Consider the following 21,863-nt stretch of genomic DNA (forward strand, 5'->3'; position numbering starts at 1 on the left):
AATGAAAAACATAAAAATTCCAATGGACAAAAACACTATTAAAGTTTGCAGACCTACATCTTGATTTACATGTCTACACAGGTTTCTTGTCCAATACTTCAGTAGCAATGTTGCTGATGCACTCATTTTTAGTTTTATGTCCAAACCAATCTGGCAAAACTATTGGCTTGTTGACAACACGACTGTCAATCCGTCTGCTCGTGTTTATTGCCCCTTTGGACCTAATTTTACTGACACTGCAGAGATATCGATTTAAAAAAAATGTCATAACCCTTAGAACCACTGGCCAGCGCTGCAATGATGAAACACAAGTTGTAATATGCCGCGGTTTTAATTTAAGTTCAGTTTAGAGCCACCTGACTGCAGACGTGTCTCCTTCTGCACAGTCTGTGAAGGCCGCAGTCAGGGCTGGAAGCTCAGGGATGTCAATCAGCACATTCAAAAAAACTTCTCTTCTATGAGTGCTGTTGATTTAGCTTCGACTGAGAGCACAACAAGGATTCAGGTGAAGGAAAGACTACTTTGATCACCAGAACCTTCCTACTGTAGCTTGAGGCAAACCAGTGCAGTCTAAGTCAATACAGTTTTTCCCAGACTCAAACATGCAGCAACGTAGCATAAAACAAGACTATAAATCTTCTTAAATCCCCTTAGAATATTCACAAGACAAAAAGGGCTTTGTGACCTTGACATTTGACCACCAGCTTATCCTCGAGTCATGTGTGTTTATGCCAGCTGAGATGAAATGTCCTACTTTTGTTTTGTATATCTCCTGTTCCTAAAAACCTTTACCTGTACCAACACATTTAGGGGAAGAAATCCCCGAGATGTTGCTTTCATGGTAACCTTGATCTTTGACCTTTAGCTGCCAAATAATGATCAGTTCATCCAGAAGTACAAGTAAAAAATGTGTATCAAATTAGAGAGGATTACCTGGAGGTGTTGTTGAGATAATGGTCAAAAGTTAAAAGTGATATTGAAGCCACCTTGACCTTTGCTGACCACAATCTAAGCACTACATGGTTGAGTTGAATTGGGATATTGTGTACACGGGATGGGACAGACAGACAATCTGAAATCATAGCGCCTCGCAGAAATGTGTCAAATGAACCCCTTTTTCTGACAATGCACTGAAAATGGGGCATTTTGGCTTCCATTATAAAACATCTGGAGTCACAAAGTGGTCATGTCACAAAATGACGCCTTGATGCAGAATCATATTGCACTTTGACAAATTGTGGCTCAGGCCTTTATCGGTCTTCACTGAACTCAATTTCAATATCAAGTAATGTTCAACCGAATCCGATCTGATCTGAGCGTCATCGAACGTGTCCTGCCAACGCTAAACTGATGATGATGGTGATTCATGCATGAAAATGATCCAACACCCCCACCCCACACTAATATGTATTCATCAGGAAAAGACAGCGATGATTATAGGCCTAATGGGTATGTGTGACAATAGGTTTCAGGGTGTATGTGTGAGCAGTCAGGCATGGTTCAGACTTGAACAAAATAATTATCTGCTTGATACTGATGAATCAAATGACTGACACAGACACACACACACACACAGTTACGTCCCTTTTTGCACCTACGGTTTTCCTCCCCTACAACTCCAAAGTTGAAAGTTTACTCTCCGACATTGGGCTCACAACCTCGGGCAGTTAGCAAATGAGTTGGCGAAGAGAAAACAAACATTCATGAAATCACACACAACCCACTGCGGTTGTACCACAACGCAGGGCACGTACACAAACAAGAGGCACAATCACAGCTTTTCACAGACAGGCTGTCAGACCAGTATAAACTATATTGATTGTGCCGCTTTTATTCAGAAGTTAACGGAAAGGACACACACACAGCCGGCTTTACTTATTGGCTATTTAAACTTTTGCACGTAAACCAACACAAAGAAAGAACAAAATGGCAAACACACTTCGATGAAAACACTCGTCTCTGTCTCAATTTTGTATAACCTGTTATTGATGAAAGAAGTCATCTGGATTAATAGTCAGTCAAGGATGAGAGAGAAAACAAGAGGAGGAGACAGGACAAAGAGGAAGAGAGGAGTTTTAGATGGAACTGAAGAGCTATAAACAAAAAAAGCCTGTTATTTACGTTGATTTATGCTCATTTAATCTATTTTAATATCCCATGTGCTGCCTTAGTCTCTCGGCAAATGTATCTTTCTAACTGCATGGCCACAAAAAAGCACATCGTACCATCTATTTTTTTTTTTTTTCTGGGCAACCGAGTAATTTAAATGGTGAGTTTAATCCTTTGTCTCACTCCTCACATGCACAAATTAAATCATGATTAAAGATCAATGTTGGAGCATGAATACTCGTGTCTTCTACTTAAGGAAAATGTGTTTCAAAGGGAGCGAGATTAACAACATGCAAGTGAAGGGACTTTAAAGCAGCATGTAAAGACAAAGAGCTGATTGCCGACAGAAACAAAGAGCTATCCTATAATCGGCGAAATTAGATGGCGCAGTCCCACTATACAGTTGGAGCACAACTCGGCACGGCATTTGCTTTTATCATTAACGATAGTACCTGGTACTGTTTTAGTACCTGCTCTGGTGAGGTTCCAAGCGAGCTGAGCCGTTACTAAGTGTGACGACTGCCGGCCACTAATTGGTCAGAGAGTGTCGTCACTGGAGGAGTCAAGAGTGCGAAGTCTGACACAGGAATCAAACTGAACAATGTCGAACTGTAGATCAGTTAAAAAGACGTAAAAATCCCGAAAACATGCGTTCATCTCCAACATTTAGCAAGGACATTTCAAAATCTTAATATATAACCAAGGGGTCTGGTGTAATTAGCGACAGCACTGCCGAAAGCCGGCGATCGTGAGCCGGATCACAACCCGTTCAGCTGTATTTTAATTCAGTGACTGTGTCGGACAGAGTCTGTGCTCCGGTAATGCAGGAAAAGTACTGAAGGAATCTTTTTAATTATCTGGTTCTAATGATACACTAAAAACCACTGCTTCGCTCATCACTAGTTTGTGTGTTTGTGCCAGTCGAACTATAGAGTGGAAACAACAACAACTAAGCTAATAATGATGAACAATTTGGATATTTAGAAGTAAATACAGTGCAAAAGAAAACATCTCAGCAAATACATCCCTACATTACATATTATGTAGTAAAGTGAAGTACAGTGTTATTAAAGTATGTGGTTTATTGTCCAGTCTGCTCAACATTGTCTGAGCTCTATGTGATGTAAAGATTGTAAAAGCTTGGTTTTTTTTTGTTGTTTTTTTAAATGGTTGTGAAATAAGACGAGCGTGCCGTGTATTTGGCCCCGATGCAGACCGCGTCAATTTACAAATGGGAATGCATGCATATTGACATTGCAACTACAAAAGATGAATGTAATTTGACAGTAAAATCTAAAAGTAAACACAAAAAAAGGATCAATAACAGCTTAGCTGTAGAGTCAGGCTACATTTACTCCTTCAAACGTTAAAGAAACAAGGACTACATTTCAGATCCATACCACAATACGTTCTACGTCATTAAGCCTACACACATGACATTACTCTCCATTTGGAGCTTAGAGTTCAAGTAATAACAAACGACAATTTCCACACAAGTGTTTTGTTGTTCATTAAAAACTAGCAGTGTGTTTTCTGCACACAGCCTTCTCCGTAACTCAGTTCACTTCAAGTACCGGCTAGTTTCAAGCTCATTATTATCACCGACTACATCTCTGAATATGCTAAATAAAATAAATATTAATGAAAAAAACCCACAATCAATAATCAAATACATGTGGTACACACATACATTTTAAAGCTACTTAGAGTTTACATTATTTGTCTTGGCTAATAATTAACAGATATAGAACATGCAAATGAGTGGCATCATTAAGCTTCGAATCATTCCACCGAGGGGTTTAATGAGGTAGATTACACATTTTATGTTATCTTTATTCAATTTAGAAATGGAATTAGAACAGCAATTTGTACTGTATATGGAGTAGGGAGCACATACATATTATTTAATCTTATTATTATATTATTATATTATTTAGGCTTGATTTTGTGCCATAGAGCAAATTGACGCCGTGTGGACATATCAGATATTTTCATTCTATTCTATTCTATTCTGTAACTGTCTCTTTTCTCTTGTTTGTCTCTGTCCTTGTCCCTGTATCTCCCTCTGTGTATGTAGATAGTGACATTCTACAAATGCCAGCAGCTGTAGTAGGTGATAATCTGTCATTAGAGCACGTTCTTAAAGTGCTCTCAAACCTGGAGCATTTTTAACACACACACACACACACACACACACACACACACAGGAACATTCTTTATTTCAAACCCCGAGCAACAGTCAAGCAGACAACCTAAGGACGACTTTCCATCTGTCACCTGACACCGAGCGAGATGACTAATAATATGAAGAGCATTTGTTATCGCGGAACACCAGCCATGTCATCAGACTAAATGAAATACGTCTACACACAGACAGTGTTTGCTATGCTGGCAGAGCTCGTCACAAACTGTTAAGTTATGTTCCCGTTACTTAAAGGTCAAAAGAGTCAACAGCAGAGGAAGGAAAAACAAACTCTCTTCTTGTCTTCCCTATATTTTCTGTGCTATTTCAGTGCCACATGTTAAGTACCTGCTTGGACATTCAGTCTTTTACACTCTTCACAGTGCCTGCTTTTTAAATGTGAAGTAGCGAGCCAAATATTCAGCCCCATTTTCTCATCCATACTTTTTTGCTGTCCTTTTCAATAGCCTCTTTTTGTTCTCGCCTCGCTCTCACCGTCTACTCTCACCATTTCTCTGACTTAACATCTTAGACAAATCAAAGTGAAACGGAGAGAACAGAAGATGATAGAAGGACAAAGTAGATGCAGAGCAGAGTAGATGAATGGAGAAGCAACGAGAGAGGAGCCGGAAATAGAGAACGGAGCTTTTAGAAGATACTGAGACTCAAGTGGGGGGTAAGGAGGAGAGAAAAGGGAGAGGCACAGAGTAAAGTGGCAGAGGAAGGGATTTGGAAGCAGAGACGAGAGACAGAAGTCACTCAAAAGTTTTAGAACATCTCTTTTCTAATTAATGAATCTAGAGCGGTATGCCCTTTCAATATGTGGTCATTACTATTAAGTTCTGTGCCGTGTGAGTGGGGGGAAGGAAGTGGCTCTTTTAGTGATATATCTGTTGCATTTCCACCAATAGCTCTTTCATTCCTTATCCAAACATTGCTAAAGAATCAAGGATTTTCTTTTTGTCAGGCTAAATGAAATCACATTTTTATTTATTCAGGACCTAAACAATCCTGGTTGAGTCGTAATGTTATTTTTTCATCCATCTATCCATCTTGTGTTGCCCCCTGGAGACAGAGAAAGTTTTTTGAACTCTGAATCCATCCATACACGCTGGACAGGTTGCCAGTCCATCACAGGGCCACATATAGAGACAAACAACCATCCACTCTCACACCTACGGTCAATTTGGAGTTTCCAGCTTGCCTCATCATGCAGACACACACACACACACACACACACACACACACACACACACAGGAAGAACATACAAACACTCAGACTTCATCTGCTTTAATGTCAAATAAACTGGGGGATGGCCGGTAGAACATGTGTACTGTATTTGGCAACATGTGAAGAAGCGAATAAAAGACATTGTGATAAAGAGAGTGCAGGTGTATTTGTCATATCTCCAATACAATGACTCAGCAAAACTCAGCAAATAAAACCGTCCTTCAACTGTGTGTCAACTGTGAACCCGCGATGGGGCTTAGTTGTTGGTCTTGTTTACAATATTTGTATTTGTCTGCAGCCTTCTTTTTTTTTTTAAGATCTCTGTTTCCTACAGGACAGCTGTGAATGCATTCTGCTTTTTAGGTACAGAAGTTTTATTTCCACCGTGTCAGGTGGGAGCAGCAGGGGGAATAGCAAAAAAAGAAATCAAAAAATGAATGAGCTCACCTTCCCAGAGTCCATTGCAGTGATGACCCACACACAGTGCGCGTTGTTCTCATACTGAACAGGGTAGTTAGGAGAAGTTATGACCCCTTTGGGCCCCCTTAGGTTGCTGCCACAGGTGCGAGCTACAAAGCAGGAGAGAGAGAACAAGAGAAACACAGCGACAAAAGAGGTTTAAAACACGATTTATGGAGGCATCAAAATTATACTTGCAGATTGCATACGACTACATACCTATGGAAGACAAAAAGGAGGGTGTGGTAGGGACAGAAAAAAAGTAGATTTCTCTTAGAATAAAGGATTTAAGGATCAGACACCACAACCAAAACTGTGGTTAGTAGACATTGAAATTGGGCAGTTTGGCTATTTTATATTCTTCTGCAATCAAATCAATCCGATCCCCTCTTCCACTACTTCCCTTCCTTTCACATTTGAGCTTAAACTTCACTCTATCTAGCATTAAAGCTAATCAACTGAACGTTCCAGTACTTTTTTTTACAATTTTGATAAAGTGAATCTTCAACTTTATAAATCTTCATGGAGGTTCAGTCCTGCAAATGGAAACGCTGATGTATGTAGTTGATGTTACATTCAACCTGGTCATTCACATCAGTAAAATACCAATAAAACACGTAATGAATCCATCACAACTTTGCTAAAGAGCACACTGGCACGCCACAATTATTCTGGGGGCTGTAAAATTTAAAATGTTCTTTTTTTTTTAGTTAGTAGGATCTTCAGAGGAAGGAGTTCCCTCTCAGCTCCAACAATGTAGTAAAGTTATATTGTGTGCTTGACATGTCATATGAATCATTTTTACATGGGTCGGCCAGTATCATGCAGTAAGACAAACAGAAAGTCCCCAAAAAACGGAACTACTGTATAAAGGTAGAAAGGCAAACAGACGACTGTGAGCACACAGATGACACACACAAAAACTGAGAAAGGATAATTGAAGACACATTAGTGCAGGAAGTAAAGCACTACAAAGTGAAACCATGGACAATAGGGTCAACAAATACAAAAAAGGGGTTCAGAGAGCTCAGCATGAGTCATTTCCTAGAGTCCAATTTTCAGATAATGACATTGTCATCAACAAAGTACAGTTTATATCTAAGGGGGTGAACAAATGACTTATATGGTCATTAAGGCCCGTGGAATTGTGAAATTGGTTTGTAAAATGGCATCATGAATGAAAGCACTGTATAATTATCAGCAGACCTACAAAATAAGAGCGCCAGTAAAACTCGTCCAAATGCCTCTTGGGTTTATTAGCTGTGGATCAACAGACCAACAAATTGACCAACTCACACACAGTCATGGCTAGTAATTGCCAAAACAATAGACACTTTTAAAATAGCATGTTTCCAAAAAAATCAAAGAGCTTGCAGATCTCGGTTAATAACGGCATTTTTCATTTTATTCTTCCTAGAGCTCAGTTTTATCCATATTGATTTTTGTCTAGTGTGATACTCAAGGTTATATTTCTTGCCTTCAGTACCTCATAAAGTGAGAAAGTATTGCCTTAAAGGGGTAATCGGGAAAAAGAATTATGTGTATTAAGTCAAAAGTTCCGCTCCCTCTCTTGAGCACAGTTATATTAAAGGACATGCTTGACATTTTCAGTCAGTTTTGGGCAACAGGCACTGTCACACTGTGGGGGAAATGTTTCCTGATCATACCATTTGCCCTTTAGCCATCATAATAATTTAGCTGGAGGAGATCACCAACCATTACAGGCAAAGAACGCCAAAGCACACCACAACAAACAGACCATTAGAAAGGGTGGGAGGTTAAAAACTGAATAGGAGGAAGGGAAATTATATAGAACTTTGTGAATACGGGGCAGGTTGTGAAACCATGTGGAGAAACATGAAGAAGAAAGGTCACATAGATACAGAGAAAGAGAGAGAGGGAGAGGGAGGAAGATAATGTGAAAGAAAGGAAAGTGAAGGATGAAGGGCAAGAGGCAAGAAGACACAGAAAATACCACAAGAGAAAGAGGATCTGAGATGACTGATCTGCCTGTTAATTAGAAATGAGAGTGAAAACACACTGTGACACACACACACATGCAGGTACACACACACACACACATACACAATCACACACACGGACACAGTAACACATTCATGGAGATTCATCCTGGAGACCTGCTTCTAATTAACAGCTCGGTCTCAGGAGGGAATGAGAGAGGCTTGTGGGTTTGAATCCCAGGAGGATAATCACATCGCATCACATCACACAACAGGGCGATCGTATAGGCATTTGCTGCCTATACCTATTGTGTCTAAGAGCCTATTGATCCCGGTTCTCTTTTCATCTCTTCCCCGAGTTTTCTTCCTTTCTTTCCCTCACCTTCACATGGTAAATATGAAGAGACACACATCAAAACACGTTTCAGTTGCCAATGTTGCACAGCGTTGTGTCATGAATTATCATCCCCACCACCACCCGAAACAGAACAATGTTATCTCAAGATGTCAAAATGACCAGAAATGTTCGGTTATAAATAATTCTGTCCACTTTTTATTTTATGTAAAACTCTGCACGTTATTTGTAATCTGGTGCTTATTTGCAGGCCATCCTTCAATCCAGATGAACAATTACATAATCTCCTCTATGATGCAAAAATATAGTGAACACTGTTTTGTGTGTGTGTGTTTTAAATTGAATGCTCAAAGAAAGAGGATTAATGTGATTATGAAAGTTCCCTTTGAAATAAGGAAATCCTTATCTTAACCTCACCTGACCTCAAATGTTATGGTTGTTACATTAAAAATACATATATCGAACCATTTATGAACCTATATATGCAACAAACACTGTGTAGCACCTCCTGTTGAGGGCAGCAGACTGTGTTGAAGCATCTGCAGGTGCAGGTGATGCCGTGTCGTCCTGCACCTCACACCTCTGACTCTGTGGGTGCTGATTCGGCCTTCTGTCATCGGCACTCTCCTCCACACAGCTCCTCAAATGAGCTAATTGTGAAAATAATGTCCACACTTCTCTCTCATCTGCTTCCTTCACGGTCTCTCCATCTCCACTGCCTCCGTCCTCTGACACCAGTAGCCGGTGTTGTGAAGTCAAGCAGGTCCCCGCAGTCACATCCAGACACACACGCGTAAGCTATAATACAATGTGACAGGGAGCCTACAGTATGTGTCTGACCACAGGGACAGCCTGTCTGTCAAACACACACACACACACACACACACACACAGTTCAAGGCGAACACTCCTGCAGCTAGGACATGTGCAACATTGTCCTCTGGACACTTGCTGTGTGCGTGTGTGTGTGTGTGTGTGCACCCTCGCTTGGGTGTGTATTGCAGCTGTCTGCCTTTCCATTGAGGAGCAATAAAACCAACAGTGTATTGTCAGTAAACATGTGGGCAGTGAGAGGCCCTGCATCATTACTCTGCCACTCATACACTTATTTATTCAGTCACTCAGCCAGGCAGAAATAAAATGAATGAAAAGTGAAAAGTGATTTCATAAAAAAAAAACAAAAACAGCAATGTTATTTATTGTGTTTCCATGATACCGTGGAGCCTCTGCGTCTACTCACACCAGAGATTTTACATAACCACCGACCACTTGAAAAACACCTCTCTGATATAATGTGTTTACATGTGACGCTCTACAAAATGGGATCAGGGCTGCATTAAATTGACAAGGCAACTTGTATTATTTATTTTTTTCTGGCTTTTGCGCAAAAAGGGAGTTTGTGGGTTGCCAGATCGAGGCTTGGATGACGGTCCTTGGCGACTACGACTTCTGTTGTCGAAATGCTTTTTTCTGCTTGGTGAGCGGGGCTTAGTACTCCACCTCACCGTGGGAGCAGAGGTTAAGTTTGCACATGAGCTGCAGCCTGCGCGTTGACGCATTTTGCAGAAGTATACCAGGGCCTTCAGGTGTTAGGATATTCAAAATAAAAACTCCCAAAAAAAATTATGATTCAAGCCCAAATCTTGAAACACTGTATTAGTGCATAGTTAACTGAGATGTTCTGCATGGCATGTACTCTACTCTATCATCTTCCATGCCTTGCTGGAAGAGCTCAGACGGTAAGTAACCTTGTCACCATCTCAGTCAGTGTGTCCAGGGTAATGAGAGTAACGGCTGAAGGTGAACATGTTTTCGCCTTCAGAGTTTCAGCGCAGGGATCTCAGGCGGGGGCAGATCATTGACTCCCAAATACGCAGGTCAGCGATGTGACACGTTTCACAGATCTTTGCTTTGTCATGCTGAAAACCCATCTCCAGGGGTTTTACGGCACCAACTGTGTCAGTTAATTGTCTCTTGCTACCCGTGTGTGACACTGATTTTATTATTAAACATCAGCCTCTTTTGATATCATTTACTTAACGCTGCAATCGATAGATCACAATAATCAATAATATATACCTGGTTGTTAAAGATCAACATTTTGTGCCAAAACTTTGGCAAAGAATTGGAAAGATAAAGTTTCTGAGTGCAAACAATTTAGGTCTGCCACCACCTAGAGTACGTAATATTGTTAAAGGATTTAGTAAGTCAGGGGAAATCTTGGTGCGTAAAAGGCCAAAGGCAGGAATTGCTGCTGAATATGCGCGAACATCAAGCCCCAAGGAGGTATTTTAATGAGAAATTGTCGACTGAGCTACTGTGATGACATAACCACAGTCTGCTGCTGCATCAAGAAATGCAACTTTAAAAGTGTATTATTCAAAGAGGAAGCCATATGTCAAATTTTGGTGGCGAAATGTTGCCGGGAGTCCAAGTTTTAGCTTTAGTTTTAGTTTATTGACTTCAGTATCATCCAGACTGTCATCAATGGAAGGTCAAATAAAACAGCATGTGTGGTGTTTTGGAGGTGCATTAGTGCCCCCTGCATGGGTGACCTGCGTATTATGTGAAAGCACCATTGATGCAGAGGCTTATTTTTAGACGCATGGAGAGACATTTGTCCTCATTAAGAAGACATACTGTACCAGAAACTCCACAACTATTTCAGCAGGACAATGTCAGGCCGGGAAAATGATGTAACCCTCACTGACAATTATTTGCCAGTGAAAACACTGAAAATCTGCGATTTGTACTTTCATCTGATTCAACAAATTTGAGTTTTTATTTTGCATTTTGAGAAAGTTTACTACATTTTGTACACATGCTGCTTAGTAGAACAGCCAATAGGAGTCCCTGCTCTCTCTGACCTGCCCTCTGATTGGTCAAAATCTCTTGTAATTGGCCAGATTGCCCCAAGGCAAGAGACTATAGTAAGTTAGAATCCCCATTATCCCCAAAGGTTATTATGGTATAATTGATCTATAAAGCTAAAAAAAAACACGTCAGACACTGAATTTCAAATAATAAAAGATTTCATGCCAAGCGGAGAATGTTCATTGTGTGACGTGTCCCGTGACAACGTTGTGTAAAAGTGTCACTGTGGCTCCGACGCGTCCACACCTCAAGACCTAAATTCAATTTCAGTGGAAGAAATGAGGGGTGAAAACTTACTTCTACAGATGGGTCTGTGGTCGCTCCAGGCTGCCAGTGTGTCAGTGACTCGCTGGCAGGTGATACTTTTAGATCCTTGCAGTACATAGCTGTCGTCGCAGCTGAACTGGACGCTGGAGCCAACTCTGGTTGAGGAGATACAACATGACACTGGTTAAAAAACAATATAACAAGAACTAAAAATAAAAATAACTTTTTTTTTAATTGTGTATAGTGCATTTTAGACATCATAATTTCCACTAGGATCTGTAATTCCTCTTTGCCCTCATGTCATTTCTTTCGCTCCCTGTCCTCCCGTCATCTGTTCCGATCACTCTTGTTTTCTCCTTCTCCCCAACACCCCGCTGTCTTATATAGTGTGAGGGACATTCAGCTGTCTAAATGGAAAGTCTGCATGGGGTTTTGTCTGTACAGCTTAATATCTCCTCCCCGCTGAGACACACCACAGTCGACCACCTGGCCAAACATTCGCTACGCAGGGTTCTGGATGCTCAGCAGCTCCGCCCTGTTGTCGAACACTGTAGAGTTGTACAGCCACGCCAAATTTCCCTGTTAGTGCCTCTGTCACGGAGAGTTGGGTCATTCGCTTTACACTCTCTGCCGCTCTATTTCCGGTGATGCCGATGACACTGGATCCAGACACACGCTGTGAAATCTACAAATACAGGGAAGAGAGCTATGCTGTTATTGCTCCTTCCTCGGAAAGAGGCGAAACCCTTTCCGTCACAACTGTTCTCTGCGGATCAAAACTGCTGTGACAAATACACAGTTACGGCCATCTTGCACATTCTGCTGAGTTTTTCTCTGCAGCTACGTTTCCTCCCCAACACACTGCAACTCTGTTCCAGCTCTTGCTTCTCAGTACTTAATGGTAATTAGATAGAAACCTGAACCCCCCCCCCGCAAACCACATCCATGCCAACATACAGCACATAATGTGCGCACACTAACACACACGCAGAGGTAATGACCATTCACTAATTTAGACAGCTCCGCTGATGGTCCTGCAGAGTTTGGATTAGTCGTTAATGTAATGTTATCGTTTACAATAACACCACGAGCGAGAAATTTAAAAAAGATCATACTTTAAAAGATGAAAATAAAAAACCTCACAATAACGAGTCAAACATACAGTCGGGACTGACTCTAACGCTAGATGAGTCCGGGGAGAGGATTGTTTTATAATTGCTCACTCCTGATTTCATTTTCATCTGTTTAGATCACAGACATCATGGAGAGAATCGTTGAAAAACATCCCCATGTCCATAACTTTTGTTGTTAGCGTAACTCTAACGTTGTGTCAGGACAAAACGGACAAAAGAGATGATGATACATGTGATGATTAAAATGTCTTTAAATGTAAATGACCCATAACGGCAGTTTTGCACTGGGAGTCATCGGCCAATGTGCAGGCGATAAAGTGGATAAAGTTTGGCGATCTGCTCATATCAGCAAAGACAGTAATATCTGTTGCAATTTGGGCAGGCGTTGGGGAAATAGTTCACTGCTTTGAAAAGTTAAAATACAGTAAACTATATGAGTTTCTTTGTTTGTTACAACTGAGTTGCATAAGATGCTTCAACGGTTATGTTATTGTCTATGATAATACATAACATAACACAACACACTTCAATCTCCGTGAAAATGACGAGAGAGAGCTTTGGCCAATTTCAGGGAACAAAACAGAGGCAAACTGGCACTTATTCTTAGCTTGATGTACTGTACCGAAGAGTGAGTGAGAGGCAACTAAAACACATTTCAGTGTTTTGAATAATTCATAATCCGAGCTGAGCGCTGACCTCACAAAGTCTGTAACCTCCAGAAAAAGAAGGGCTGGACAAACAGGGACTGTCTCATTAGCAGCTGTTCTGACATGCCTGTCCTTGCTTCTTTTTTTATTTTACCTACACATTTTGATACAAAAATGCTTGTTTATTATGAGTTTTCTTTTGCCCCATTACTCACCGTCGCCAGCTTGGGTCACTGGCGGCACATAATGACACGCCTATGTGATCAAATGGAGACGCTGAGCTGCATTTCCCTGCACTGTAGGGCTGCTGGCTGCTCACAGTGTCAGAGGCAGGGCCATTCATGAAAGTTTCACAGCGGTGCATGACGGCAATACCCGAAAATAAACCATTTGCAAAGATCACAGCCTACACAAATGGGTGCCCAACAGGCTTTGTGGAAGCAGTTTCAGCACCTTTAACGGCAACAAGCGACACAAAAAACACAGGTCTGAAACAACTGTGTCCACTCGTTTTTCCACAGGACATAAATAAAATGTATGATTGGAGGTCAAAAGTGGAAATGATGAAACTCACCGAATGTAATAATAAATGGCACTAGATTATTGAGAGGATTGCTGCACTGAAGCGTCCAGCGTGGATTAGTGGTTATGGTTTGAAGCCAGGGATTGACAGCAAAATAACCAATCACATTCACTTCAGTTGATCCAACCGCAGGGTTTGATATAAAATCAATGGAAATTATGTTTGCTGACACATCAGGTGCTCGGCGTTCCCTGTTGGTGTTTCGAGCACAAGCACACGCTTGCGCCTGTTGCACAAACACAGTATATGTTTGTTTTCTCATACTCTGTGACTCTGTTTGGCCCACGGCGCAGCACAATGTTTCCACTCAACTGTCAGTGATCAGTCCTGCCAGAAATGTGATAAAATAAAATGAAATAAAAAAATCCCAGCCCACTGGGAGTCCTCTCCATCCTTCTGACTCTCAAATGTACGCACTGTGCTGACAAAACCAAAGACAAACCAAGCACAAGTTGAGCAACAAAAATCCCTCAACATGATTTGATGACTTCTGCCAAGTTTGCAAATGTAATCTATTGCAGGGAAAATAAGTTAGGAGCAGCAGTCAAAAAAAGGTCGTTGTGGATGATTTGGCTCTGAAAGACTCCGAGGAAGTGAGTCTGAAATAAAGCACAGGATGAACTTACTGGAAGGTGGAACCCATCCTCTTGCCATTTTCTGGAACTCCAGGATCTGGACACACGTCTCCAGCGAGGCCGCTCTGACTCACTGGTGAGAAAAAAACAAAACAAGTTTAGCAATCAGTGTTTGGCTTTTTTTTGAGGTAGCAATTCGCATCTTGTTACTGTTAATGACATCATCACTCATTACACGAAGCTGACAACTTGTCCTCATACAACTTTTATGGTAAAATGAGCATGACGGAGAAAAATCACTGTTGTGACGGTGACATTTCAGGTTTTTGAGCTTATATGAGATGAAAGCTAAGTGGTTAATTACTGATAGGGTAACTGGACATATGAGCAATAACCCACAACGGAGGCATTCGCTCAGTGTTTGAGTTTTAAAATCTAGTTTTAAAAACTTTTCTACACACACACACACACACACACAAACAGGTTTGTGCAGCTATTTTGACCCTAAATAAATGCTTGACCCTAACCACAATTCAAAAGAAGCTTTTCCTCCAGTGTTTATTTTTCAAAGCTCTGTTGTTGGCTGAATTGTTTCATTATCAATGTCATCATCTAAGCCCAATCTAGACGAATCTCAACCATTTATAAGAGCTATTTAAGAAGCACACAGACTAAGTGCTGGAAACTAAATAAACATCCCAGCCTTATGATTATGAAGTGCAGACATTCTGAGTCACTGCAAGAAACACATTTCTACTCCAATTTCTTTCACAAGGGTTAAGCCACCAGACTCCAGCCTGAAAGATGTTCATGTCAGTTATCAGGTGCTAAAAGTGAGGGCATGCTATGACCCCGCCTTTTACCCTATGTCAACGGAGATTGGCACAACACCTCCCGCGGCCCTCATGTGGAGGATAAAGGTGTAGAAGATGGATGGATGGATACCAGAAAGCAATGAAATAGAGCTTTGCACCCATATACTTGTCATTACGGTAGCCCTCAGGACGTCCGCGGAACAACGGTCCAATCACAGACAAGATTCACCGGCTTCTCACTACCGTGATGCCTAAACAGTTAAATAACCGCCAGATATCGAAAGTGAAAGTTATCTTGGAAAAAGTCCGTAAATCAAAATAAATCCAGGCGGCCTGAATAACATCATGGTCACAAGAGGGTTACAAGCAAAATTAAATCAAATCTTTGAGGAAATTGTGTGTAAAAAAAAAAGAAAAGGTTGCTGTTTTTCATTAAAATAAAATGTTGGAACAACTGTTGTGCTGGAAATAAAAGCCAACACCTGCAGAGCTGTCGTGAAGAGAACCGGCTTTCACATTTCAGCCTTTCATTCCCTCATGTTTTCTCATCTATCTGCATGATCTGTTCTGCTACTAAAACAAAAAAAGCAGCACAGAAGCAAAACACTTGAGACTTGTTTTTCTTTTTGATTTTTTTTTCTCATATTGTGGATCTTGCATTGGTTTTTATAGACTTCACTCTCTCTCTGGAAGCCTCCGCTGCATACCTGAAACATAATGTAAATGTAAATGAGACCCGACAAATGACAGGGTCCAGGCTACGTCCATCATAATGGAAGTCTGCGGATGAATAATGTAAAGGGAAAGAGATGGGAGGAATAAAATGCAGAAAATTAGGGGGGGGGGGGGTTGAAAAAGTACTAAAACAGCACAAACAGAGACAAATAAAAAAAAAAAAAAGAGAGAGATTCCTGCTCAGTTAACACATCTGACCTGGAGAAAATGCAACATCTGACCACTTAATGCCCCTCTGTGTGTTTTACTCCTCTCTCATCTTCCCAATCTGCCCTTGCTCTCACTCCCTCTCTCTCTCTCTCTCATTGTGTATTCTTAGCTCGCTCACCCTAGGTTTCCTCTCTTACATGCATTAGCTGTAATTTACAAAGACACACCAAAGTTTTGTGAGTCCAAGCGAAAAAGACGGATGCAGGATCTGCCACATTTGTATGACTGTGTTTGTATGAGTGTGTGAGTGAAGCCCAAACCATAATCAACTGTAACTTCCCAAAATGCTTGGCGGTCCCTCATCATCACTCATCAGCATGAATCTTTGCTTCAATAATAATTATGACTTTATTGTCATAATACTACGACTTTATTCTCTAAAGATTAAAAAACAAATGTTTCTTCAGTTTGGCATTAAAACTTTAGCTTCTTAACCCTTTAACACCTAAGCCTCAAAATGTCTGTGCCTATTTTTCCACAATAACTTTCATTATCTGGCAGTTATTCCCATTTTACTGCATGTTAAAGTAACGTATTAACAGCTTAAAATGAAGAAAATCACTGTAGGTGAACACGAACACCAGATTTTGCGTGTTACATTTATACAGTATAATAATAGTTCATGTTTGAGTTTTTGCCTCTTTCTCCTCTCTGGTGACAAAGACGCTGATTCACCGGCTTCCTGCAACAGCGCGAGTGAAATTACCGTAATAACTACACGTCAAACTTCTCAGCTTTCAGAAATTGTTGGATTTTTTTCCGATAGCATAAACGGTCCGGTAATTACGGTAATGCAAAGTGTGCATGCGCAAACGTGTCGCTGTGTTGAAGGGTGAAGGATGTGGGACGTCTCCTCTCTTACGTGCATTACCAGCAGTTTACAAAGTGTACGCGGGCTTTGCCACATTTGTATGACTGCGTTCGCGAGTGTGTGAGTGCTGTGTGTGCTGTATGTGCGGACGCGGCATGTTTGTGTGAGATACGATGCAAACAGAAGCAGCTGTCCGCTCTGCTTTGCCATGTTTTTTTTGATGTCCTGTCCAGAAAGCAGCACACAAACACACGGTAAAACACACTTCCTCTGTTCTGCTTCCTCGTTCCCTTTTTTCTCTATGTGGTGTTCAAATGGTTTTCATTGGCAAAGCATATGAAGGTTTAGATCACTGAAACACATCCAACTCATGCAAACAACATGAGATTGTTATAAGAAACACGCTGCCAAATATCACTGGTGGGCTGATGATGTCAAAAAAAATCCCCCAAGCTGACTTAATCCCATATTTACACTTAAAAGACCATTCAACATTTAAACACAAGCGTATGATGCACAATGTCATTTCCATATCATCAAAGTGTTTCCAGAAAAGCTTTCATCTTAAAAACAACAACTTTTTTGGGGAATTTGTAAAGCGATTAATTTTCTTTTTCTGATTTATGGATTAAACTGCACTTCCCATGAGCTGCCTACTATAGATTCAACTCATTCACTATGCACTCATGACTGGGTAAACTGGGAAAAAGAAAAAAAAAAATCTTTAGAGAATAAAGTCGTAATATTATAATAATTTTTTATAATTATTTAGTTAAATGTATTGTTTTTATTATTAAACAGCAACAGAACACAGATGTAATCAGCAGTCGACCCCGACCAGCCATTTCCTCCTCCACAAAAGAGATGATTTCCAAACAATCTTCTCAAAGTCCTGATGCTGATGATAATGTGGTGCTGATGGGACACAAATATTAAGTGTTTCTTTATTTGTGAAGCTCAAACCAAAATATAACTTCACAAATGCTCTGATCATCTGAGATTTTGCTTGAATAATAATTATGACTTTATTCTCATCAGATTACGACTTTATTCTCATAAAATTATAATGTTATTCTCATAAAATAATGACTTTATTCTCAAAAGATCACAACTTTATTCTTGAAAGACTACAACTTTATTCTTGAAGGATTCCGACTTTATTCTCAAAAGATTCCAACTTTATTCTCGAAAGATTATGACTTTATTTGTTTGCTACTTAGTTAAAATCTAATCTAATGAAACTCAAACACACATCAGGCATATATTCCTGTAATAGGTATTTAGATAATCCCATTAATATATCATGGTTACAAGCAAACCAAAAGATGTAAAAAAACCCAAGAAGATTAAATAAAACCCTCAGGGAGTAAACATATAAAACTGAAATGACTGGTGGAAATGAAAGTCAACACGTGAGAAGAGTTAATGAGGCGGAAATAATGTTTTTACCATAGAGATTTAAAATAAAAAATAAAATAAATAACACTCTGACAAGTAATTACATCAGATTTCCTGCAAATGTTTCTTCAGTGTTGCTTTGCAGGATTTCTGGATTATTCAGTCAGACACTGACACCAGTTGCTTTAGTATTAGTTTTTTTTTTAATAGGATTTATGCTTTTATAAAAGTCAGTACTAGACGTCATCGTGCTAACAAGCGTGAGGAGATTATGTGGCTGCTGCCTTCGCCATTAGATTAGCCCTCTAAACGGCCAGATTAGAGGTGACACCTCTTCATTTTCACAGACAGACATTTATAATATACACTGTTAGTTGTGGCCAGGAGGAGGATGTGACATAAATGTGATTTACACACTTGAAATCAATTTAATATAATTGGAAATTCATTTTATCTTCAAATATTGAATTTAATTTACTTTAACCTGAGTTACTATGACATCTTGTAAATATCTGAGAGTTAAAAATGAGGTGAATCTCACAAAACGATGTCAGATGGGATCAAATTTTTGTCCCTGTCTCTCTCTCTCTCTCTCTGTCTGTCTCTCTGTCTCTCTCTCTGTCTCTCTCTCAGCCTTTCTTTTTCTTTATTTTTTTTCTAGTAAGAAACAGTCATTGACTGAAGCTCCCAGGAGAAAGAGTTACAAACCACTGGCCCAGGGAAATGGAGAAAAGTGGCAAATCACTGGCTTACAGAGCAACATAAAGACGGATGGTCAGAGAGGACATTTGCATTTAGAATGCAAAGCCACACAGCAACAAAAGTTTGTTGGGGTTTTTTTTGTTGTTGTTATTTTTTTTTCTAGAACAGTTGGCGGATTCATTGTTTAAAAAAACACAAAAAAATTAGAAGAAAAACAGTGTTCAGTGAGACAATATGTGTGTGTGACAGTGTGTGTGTGTGTGTGTGTGTGTGTGTGTGTGTGTGTGTGTGTGTGTGTGTGTGTGTGTGTGTGTGTGTGCATGTAGACGGGGCATAATTGCAAATTCAGACCTGTCACCTGCAGAGCAGTTACCGTGAACTATGGCAATTTCATGAAACCGTGTGTGTACTGTGTATTTGTTACCTCTTTAGGACGTTTTCTGCTGACCTTTTCATTGACCAGTAGTCCTCATGGAGACCAAAAACCTGGTCCTAATGAGGCAGAACCTCAATTCTGAGCAGCTGGTCAGGTTTTAAGGGCTAGGGTTCAGGTAAGGGTTACTGTAGGCATTTGTTTCACACTTCTTTTTTTGCTTATTTTAACCACAAACGGACCAGAAATGATCCTGTAAGTAAGTGCTTTCGCCCATTTTTCCAGAATAACTTTCTATAACTGGCAGTTGTTTACAATTGACTGCATATTAAAATATTGTTTTATTTATAAAAAACATTGTATTTGTACATGAACACCAGATTTTGTGTGTTAAATTTGAACTTTGAACAAAGTTGAGAAAGGGTTAAAGGGTTGAGCTGCCAAGATGAATGGAAGTCAGTGGTGCTGAGTCCTAACAAGAACAGCTGCACAGATGTGTGAAGAGTGTGTGTGTAATCAGCTGATGTGTGTTTCAGGTGAGAGGGTTTGAGGTGCTCTTCAGACACCTGCTACACGGGGAGAGGAATGTGTGAAGTGCAGTTTGTTGATGTGCTCTGTTCCGCTCTCCTCGCTGCCTCTTATCCACTCTGCCCTCTTTTCTTTCCTCTGCTGCTCGTGTTTCACAGGTCAATCACACCAAGAGCTAACGCCCGCGGAAGCCAAGCAGCCCAGCACCGTTCTGTTCCAGCTCCTCTTCGCATGAAACCCAAATGGCTTGAGCCAAGAGTGAGGAAATAGTGTATATGTTTATTTTATTATCCTGATGACTATAGAGCCATCTTGTCATGTTTTACTTTAAAGTGGCTGCATCACTTTCATTTCTTTTTTGCAGGCTAGCACCACCTTGCCTGCTAAAGTCACTGATTATATAAATCCCACTTTCAACAATGATGATTCATTACAATTCTAAGTCATTGTCCAGAGAGTACAAGTCCTTAATCACAATCTGGCAGCCTCTCTGTAATTATGACACATCCCAAGCAGTAAGCTAATGCTACTGTTAAACAAAGACCACGACTACAGGATGGGGTCCCAGACTTAGCACCCGAAATAATGTTGGCATTTGACTTTTTCTGCACAGAAAATTGCAATTGTTACATTAAAGTTTTGCCATATTTTGTGTCAGACGTGTCATGTAAACACTGACGTTACATAAAACATGATGCAAAAGTCTTAGGTTACCACATTTGAGAGTGGCCAGATGCAAAATGATGCTATTTTGAATGGAATGATGTAAATGAAAGTTGGTCTTATGTATTAGTAAGTGTCCATTGGGTTCAAACTCACATACAGTAACTTGTGCATGTAAAGGTCGAGCACGTCGACATTTCTCACAACATAAAATGGCAGATAAATACAGTACATGTGTTACCAGTGACATTAAAACTAATGTTTTAAGAAAGGTCAGGGTCTTGTTATCGTTCAAGCAAAAGGGGAGATCAAATACTTAAGCCTGTAAAAGCATTTTTTATTATTATTATTATTATATTTTTTGGTGTCACTTTATTTGAATAGTCCATTGTCGACTCTTTAAGTAATCAACAGGTATTCAGCAACATGTCAACAGATCATCAGTAGAAACATATTTATATCTACTGTTTTTCACTCTAATTACATGGTCCTGACACACATTTAAAGTAACAAGTGAGGTTATCCGTGCTAACAGTCTGTTGATTGTCAACTACACGACAGATAAGCAACTAACTGTCAACTTATCCATGATTTGATGTTTACTTCACAATAAACACAGACAATCAACTTAGAACTGATCATAGTTGTGATCATACAGTGACATGAACCTGTTAACTTTAAAGTGACTAATCAGAAGTAGAGAGTCAACTAACTAGATGCTGACACAATCTACAAGTAAGTAAGTAGTTAATAACACTGTATTTATAAAATATAAAATAGTATTTATGGTCAACTGACACTGTTGTATATGGTTAATATAGTCAAAAATTTTAATTTATTTAGTTATTGTATGTAGTTTCTGGTTATTTTCTCATACAGAAGCTGACAAAAATAAAATACTTTTGCACAGTAGAATAGTTCTAAAAGGCAAAAACTGTAACCAGGAGTTGTCCAAGTCCAAGACCTGATGTTATGGACACCTCATGTGTTTGCATGCTAACAAAACACCATGTTTTACTGCAGTTACGTGGACATTTAGTGTCTTTTAAGCCTGTTGTTCTTTCTTTTGTGCCAAAACCTAACCCCAGGTTACCCAGAGTGTCTAAACATGACCAAGCTCTTTGCCAGAAAATGGTTATGAACCACTGACAATTTCTAAAAAGTAACAACAAGTGGCTAAAACAGTATCTGCAGACGTGTCAGTAATATGATTTTGGTTCCGGATTATGAATAGAATTGAACCATATTGCAAT

At 39.9% G+C, this 21,863-nt stretch overlaps 1 protein-coding gene across 1 annotated transcript in view; it reads right to left on the reverse strand.

Moving 5' to 3' along the window:
• The window catches only part of LOC131459883 (CUB and sushi domain-containing protein 1-like), a 284,673-nt gene that overhangs the window by 143,516 nt on the left and 119,294 nt on the right, over window positions 1-21,863 (reverse strand). Inside the window, exons 7-9 of the mRNA XM_058630020.1 lie at window positions 14,427-14,508; window positions 11,468-11,592; window positions 5,970-6,091 (exon numbers count right to left, since the gene is read on the reverse strand). Of these exons, the coding sequence (XP_058486003.1) occupies window positions 5,970-6,091; window positions 11,468-11,592; window positions 14,427-14,508 (329 nt within the window). The remainder of the gene's footprint in view (window positions 1-5,969; window positions 6,092-11,467; window positions 11,593-14,426; window positions 14,509-21,863) is intronic.

The sequence above is a fragment of the Solea solea genome, chromosome 5 (assembly GCF_958295425.1).
Source record: "Solea solea chromosome 5, fSolSol10.1, whole genome shotgun sequence".
NCBI lineage: Eukaryota > Metazoa > Chordata > Actinopteri > Pleuronectiformes > Soleidae > Solea > Solea solea.